The sequence below is a fragment of the Dioscorea cayenensis genome, chromosome 2, assembly GCF_009730915.1.
Source record: "Dioscorea cayenensis subsp. rotundata cultivar TDr96_F1 chromosome 2, TDr96_F1_v2_PseudoChromosome.rev07_lg8_w22 25.fasta, whole genome shotgun sequence".
NCBI classification, from domain to species: domain Eukaryota; kingdom Viridiplantae; phylum Streptophyta; class Magnoliopsida; order Dioscoreales; family Dioscoreaceae; genus Dioscorea; species Dioscorea cayenensis.
This window is the reverse complement of record NC_052472.1, coordinates 17,097,273-17,104,131: the sequence shown is the minus strand read 5'-3', so window position 1 is coordinate 17,104,131 and position 6,859 is coordinate 17,097,273. Positions and strand designations below refer to the sequence as shown.

Sequence of the window (6,859 nt, the reverse complement as noted above, 5' to 3'; positions counted from 1 at the left end):
TATATATTCACTCAATTTTATTAATGTAATTTCAAAATTTTCATCAAAATAAAGTACTTGAAATTATATAAATGAATAAATAAAAATAAAAAATAGATGAATAAAAAGTATTAATCAATTACTTTTATTCCATTTAAACAAAAAAATAATTAGAGAAGACATGAAACATGAAAAATTATATGAAAATAAAAGTTCAAGTCTGTTTTAGGTGAAAAGATAAACAGAGTTTATATAATTATATTATTTGAAAAATTTTAAATAGATAAAGTCATTAATTTATAAATAAATATTTATTTAATGTTGCACAATGCGAATGGTTTTCTTTGAGGGTAACTTGAAGGTGACCGAAGAGTGGTAATGTAATTAACTTTAATATTAAATGTTGAGAATTTGATTCACTTTCAAAATATAATTGAGAATTTAAAAAATATGTATGAGATGGTTTTTTAACATTGTCGGAATAAAAAAATAATAATAATAATTAAACAAAATATAGTACTTAAAATATTATTTTAATAATTAATTAATAAACCCAAACAACAAAAATGAAAGTAACCTAACCTCTATCAATGATAAGTGAAATCCCACTTCTAGACATTTGGAGATGTGATACTTCCTTTAACAACGAAACAAGAAACTGTAGATGTCACATTTTCAGGCTTCCATAACACTGAAGTACCACTGCCAAACCAAATACCAAATACCAAACACCAAACACAAAACACATCCTAACTCGCTAAAATTGAAAAATAAATATTGAGAGAGTTGACATATTTTGAATTCATATTATTATTGTTTTCATATTAGCATTTTAAAAAAATTATAAATACCACAATATTTGATTAAATTAATCATACAATTTTAATTAAATCTTCTTTCAAAAAATCAAATGGCCTTCTGTTAATCGATTTATGATTTTTGATTAGTTGAAGGAGGAAACAAAAGTTTTCAAAATAGCTCATTACAAGTAGTTTTCATGTTAACATAACTCAAGAGTCAACACTTGAATCACAAACTAGTTGTACAAGCAGGGTGAAATCATTTAAGATTAGAAAAAAATGAAGAACTAATTGTATATTTTGTACATAACTAAAACATAAAGTCCTTTAGCACTGATCCTTCAAACACAGGCAGAGATTCACAAGAAGATGGTGGGAAAAATTCAATTTGATTCCATTTCTCTCAGGATCTTTTCTGCCCATTCTTGCTTTCCATCAATACCAGCAAAATGAACCATGAAATCCCCATGGGAATAAGCACCTACAAACACCATCATGAGTATCAAGAAACTAAGAGCATTGAAAACACAAGGATAACAGTACAATAAGGATATGTTCAATAGGAGATGATTTCTTAACCTTTCCAGGTGGTGGAAGGAGAGGTGAAGAGACGCAAAGCAGACTTCCAGGAAGGGAACCATGGATAGGAATTGAACAGGCATTGCATTGGTGATATTCGGATATGTTGCCTCAGTTCATCAGGTGGAAGGTTGTCCATAAGATGTTTGAATGCTGCATTATCACCACTTTTTGTTGAACCAAAGCTTATAAAGGTTGTCTGGTTCCACCATATATCCAAAAAAGTCTCACTCCACTTTGATCTTCTAATGAAGAATACTCCTGGATGTTGAAGGACAAAATGCAGGCAAATGACAAATAACTTCTGAACAATGAAAGAACCTCATGTGCAACAGAGCAATGACATGAAAACTCATCGACATGGTGTATGACACCTTAAAAAGGAAGCGGCATACAGAAGATACAATCATACAGCTAAACTTTTAAGGAGACATGAATTTTTTGCTGTTTTTAAATACAGAACATGACAACATATATACTCTACAAATTAAATGCTTAAGTAAATTATATTCAAGTTTAATGTTGCTCACCAATAACCACTAGATGATCATAAAAGGAATGTGAACCTTAAAATCAGAGAGCAAGTACCTTTTCATTATATAAATGGTTATATATAGTAATTTTGCATGATGCTGCAAGTTGTAGAATACACATTTCCTTTTTGTTGTATTCACCAGTTATCAATGTTCTTAATATAGATAAGACTACCACACACAATTGACTGACAAGAACTTGGTAGAGGCTCATTAACGACCATTGGATCAAGTCACGGACTAATAACCAGTTAATTGGTCCATAACAAAAAAGGAATTCTCCTTTATACATTGATGCTGATCTATTCAAGTGCTTGTTTTCAGCTTCATTGATAGCACTATTACTGATTAATTGTTTTATAGTTTATTTTGTAGCGTTCATCAAAGAAAAAACTAATACTACTGCTTGGACACTATTAATGGCATTACAAATGAACCTGATTTATAGTTTATTTTGATGGGTCATTAACAAAGAACTTGCTAAAATCATCCTACATGTGTGGCACTCAAACCCAGCCATCTTATTGCTATTTTTTACTAGGCTCTAGAAGAAAGTTGCAATAATTAAAGGAAAATCGCAACAACACTACTGATTTTAGACTTTCAACACTAATAATTAAGTTCATACCATGAAAGTAGAGTTTATAATATTCAGCCTTTCAACACAATCGTTCATGGTAGTTTAACTCCTCAGTGCTTAATAATTTAAAATTTATACAACTATTTTATCCTATTAATGGCATTACCCACGAACCTATTTATAGTTTGTTTAATCGATTGATAATGACTAAAACCATTCCTACTTGCGTGGAATTCAAACTCTATCATACTAATGCAATTCTCCTCAAGGCTTGAGAAAAAAAAATGCAATAACAAAGTTGATTCAGCCCTCACATTGCTAGAATTCATAACTTTACAATTTTCAAGTGAACTTAATTTTCAGCCTATCAAAAACACTACTAACGGAAGTAGTTTATTTTTGTAATGTACAACAATCTAAAACTCATACAATTGTTCTGATCCTGCTCATGACATTATCTGTGAACCTATTTATAATATTATTGTTTGATTTGTAAAGGCAATAAAAAATAAAACTAATTAGAATCTTTCACAATCACCCATACTTTGCAAACTTGAACATATTATTAAATTTCTTTATATAAACCATAAAACAAAAGTTGCAATAAATAACAAAGTCAATTTTGGTCCTTACCACCAAAATTGAAGTAGCAAACCAAACACTTTGATCCCTATCTATTGGAAACCTAGAATTCAATTGTTATCCACATAGTATTTTGGCTAAACTTTATCTTTAATTAAGACTTCTTTACAAGTTACATGCACCATAACTTGATTAAAAGATCACTAGAAAACAAATTATGAGTCTATGAGTACATACAAAAACATATTTGACATTCAATTCAATGAAAATGGTTCCAATAACAAGTAATTCTTTAAGTGATTAATTTATTGCTATTAAAAATAAAGATTTTTTTTTACAAGATAGATAGAAGATATATATACTATTACTGTGTTAGTGATTCCAAAGGTGACAATCATGAAGAAGGAAATAGCATCAGAAAAATCACCTAAATTTACTCCGTTGATATCCTCAGTAAGAATAAAATCCGGAGACTCATCAAAATCAGCATGTCCTATCACCGACCAGATCACACTCTCCTGTCAAGAAAGAACCACAAATGTCTGATGACGATCCAACGGCCATGATCCAAAGCCCTAAACAAAACAACCCTGAAACCCTCTTCTCACCAAAGATATCGCCGGATTCGTCACCACCGTGTCCTAAACAATAAAAAGGAAACAAAATTAATTAAAAATTTTCCCCCAAAAAAATAAAAAACTAGATTTTTCAATGAGAGCACACACCGCATCGTTCCAGAAAATCCAATCGTAAGAGGAAAGCCGAGATCGGAGTGCGGGGATCTTACTCCACGCCGGCGGCCGGGAGTGGTCAACGAGATCATCGGCGTTGATGAGATCATAGCCCATACGAGCAGCATAAGCCCGCTTATTCCCGGCCACCACCTCCTCCACCTCCTTGAATGATCTTAGCGAGGCTTTGTCCTCGGAGGAGAAGCTCACCATCGCGATTCTGAGCCGGGGTGAGAGATTTCGATCAGTAAGTTCAGGGAAGCAGCGGCGGCCGAGGGCGTTGGCATGGCGGAGGACCACGGAGATGGCGTGGACGGCGAGGAGCACAGCGGCGGCGAAGATGACGAGGTGTCGGAGCCGCTGGTAGCGACGTATAGGCTTCGCCCGCCGTCCCATTCCAGATAAGAAGTGAGCAATCGCAATTCGCACATCCACGTTTGAATTTATATTTCTTCGTTTTTCAAATGAAATTTTAGAATCAATGGCAAAAACTGTTTAGCCATTGAAACCGGGACCCAGACTGTGACTAAGTATTTTTAGTCACAGATTTTTTTATTTTTTTTTTTATTTTATTATTATTATTATTATTATTTTTATAAATTTTTCAACCACACAATTTTGGATGAGAGACACAAACCGAAATATGTCACAAAAATCCTACAATCAATTCTCAAAATTAAATAAATAAATAAAAAAAAATTTAGTCCCTGAAAAAATTTGAAAACTTCCTAAATAGTCATTTTGACTTTTTGAGAGTAAAAGTGACGCCATGTCATGTCATTTTTTGAGAGAAATTACGAAAGCGAAGCTTTCAGCCATATTGTCACTGAAAATTATTTACTTTGTATGTATTTTTAATCCCAAGTGCGTTGGTTCTTCTTCTTCCATCATCCATTGTGTTGATTTGTTATCTCCATTTATGCAAGGTAGATTTGGCTCTTCTCTTCTCCCTTGCTTTGGTTTTGTCTTACATTCCTGTACTAACCATTTTCTTAGCTTAAGAGACAATCCCTTGTGAGTTTCTCGGCTTGTTGTGAAGATTTTCATGACCGTGCAATTGTTGACCATGCTTTCTTCATGTAGGTTATCAATAGATACTTTTTGCGCCGTTGCCAGGTATAGGGAGGGAGGGAAGAGGGGCAGTCCTCTAATTCATAGTGTTGACTCTTTGGGAGTCAGTACTAGATGAGATTTGCCAGAGATGGGGGCTTAACGTTTCCACTATCAAAGTGAAGTTTGTCACACCCGATGCTAACCGAACGATTTGTCCCATTGACTCTGAGATTGACTTTCAGCATATGTGTTATGTATATCATATGCTAAACAGTGCTACCATTGACCTTATTATTGATGCAGATGCAAATGTGGCGGTCGTGCCCTTGTGTTCTTCACTCCCGTCGTAAATATCATTTGTATGCTTTATGTGTAGTCCTTTTATTTCTGTCTTTCTATTGAATGCATTAACCAACTGGTCATTGCATTACAGACTCGCTTAAATTAGATATTTACCATTTAGGATATAAAGTTAACATTTACGATTTGCGTGTGTTCGGTTATTTTCTAGTGTTATCTTTTAGTAATACAAGTTTCTATCTAACATTTCTTGCTTTCCGTTTAACATTATTAGTTTCCGCTTACGTTTATCACTTTTTGCTTACAATTAACAGTTTCCACTTATTTTATAAAGATACCATGTAACAATTCTGTTTTCTGTTCATAAATTATTGTTCTAATCTTGCTTATGGTGTACACTATGACAACAACGATTCATTTTCAGAGAGTATCAACAGGGGCACGTTTCTACTACATCAACAAACCATGGGAATCGTATCCATCTGTCCTTTGTCGGAACAACCTGAAATTGTTTCAATGGAAGTCGGTGATCAGTTTCGCGATAGTGAACAGTTCAAGGATGCACTTAGAAATTATGCTATCATACGGAATTTTGACTTTACATTCATTAAGAATGACAAGCAGAGGGTAACTGTGTCATACGTTGGGGAAGGTTGTTAGTGCCGTGTCCATGCGCCTACGGAAGGAAACCACGAGACGTTTAGGATAAAGACGATGTATCCCCCACACACATGCGGTGGTGGCATTGGCATTGTCGTACATCCCAAGGCGTTAAATAGGTGGGTGAGTGCACGTATCATATTGAAGCTGAAGGACCGTCCCTTATATAGGGTTGTTGACATTCAGCGTGACATGTTGTGAGATCATGGTGTAAATTTATCCTACAAGAAGGCTTGGTTAGGGAAAAGAGCTTGCCAGGGGTGTTCTCCATGGTAGTGAGGTGGCGAGCTATGACTTATTACTGTGGTACGCAAGTAAGGTGTTAGAGACAAACCCTGGTAGCATTGCCATCATGGAGAATGACGGTGAGCGATTTAAACTTGCATTTTTTGCCTTCCACGCAAGTGTTGTTGGTTTCAAAACTGGATGTAGGCCATTGTTGTTGCTGGATAGAACTCACTTACTCGGTAAATATGGGGGTACTTTGTTGGGTGCAACGGGTAAAGATAGGAATGATGGTTTCTTCCATGTGGCATTCGAAGTGGTAGATAATGAAATGGATGCCAACTGGATGTGGTTTTTGTCAAAGCTTGGTGATACCCTATACGATGGTGATGAATATGTGAAAATCATTACATTTGTATCCATAGGTCTAAGGGGCTTATAACCGCAGTCGCAAAGGTATTCCCTTCATCCCCGCATGCATATTGTTTACGCCACTTGGAATCAAACTTTATGAAAGGAAATGTCAAACTAGGGAAGGCATTGAAAGAAAAGTGTTGGTCTATCATAGTGAGAATTGCTTTTGCTTGTACTGAAAAAGAATTCGACGATGTTATCGCTGACCTGCTTACCACATTAGCGGATGCACATCTTTGTTTGGTTTAGAAATCCGATTTGGCTCACTGGGCGAACAACATGTTCAAAAGTGAGCGATGGAGAGAGATGTATTCAAATGTTGCTGAGTTGTTCAATACCTGAATAAAAGAGGCATGTCATCTTCTCGTGACATACAAGGTAGACTCGATACGGTACGCTATAGTAAGTTTCCCACAATGCTAT

At 35.0% G+C, this 6,859-nt stretch overlaps 1 protein-coding gene across 1 annotated transcript; it reads right to left on the bottom strand.

Moving 5' to 3' along the window:
* Positions 1 to 1,086: 1,086 nt before the first annotated feature.
* On the bottom strand, positions 1,087 to 4,219 carry LOC120269594 (probable alpha-1,6-mannosyltransferase MNN10). Its single transcript, XM_039276873.1, has 5 exons — positions 3,779 to 4,219; positions 3,662 to 3,694; positions 3,481 to 3,571; positions 1,359 to 1,619; positions 1,087 to 1,260 (listed from the first exon to the last, which is right to left on the bottom strand). Exons 1-5 carry the CDS (start codon positions 4,178 to 4,180, stop codon positions 1,163 to 1,165), a joined length of 885 nt encoding a protein of 294 aa, XP_039132807.1. The 5' UTR covers positions 4,181 to 4,219; the 3' UTR covers positions 1,087 to 1,162.
* Positions 4,220 to 6,859: the final 2,640 nt, after the last annotated feature.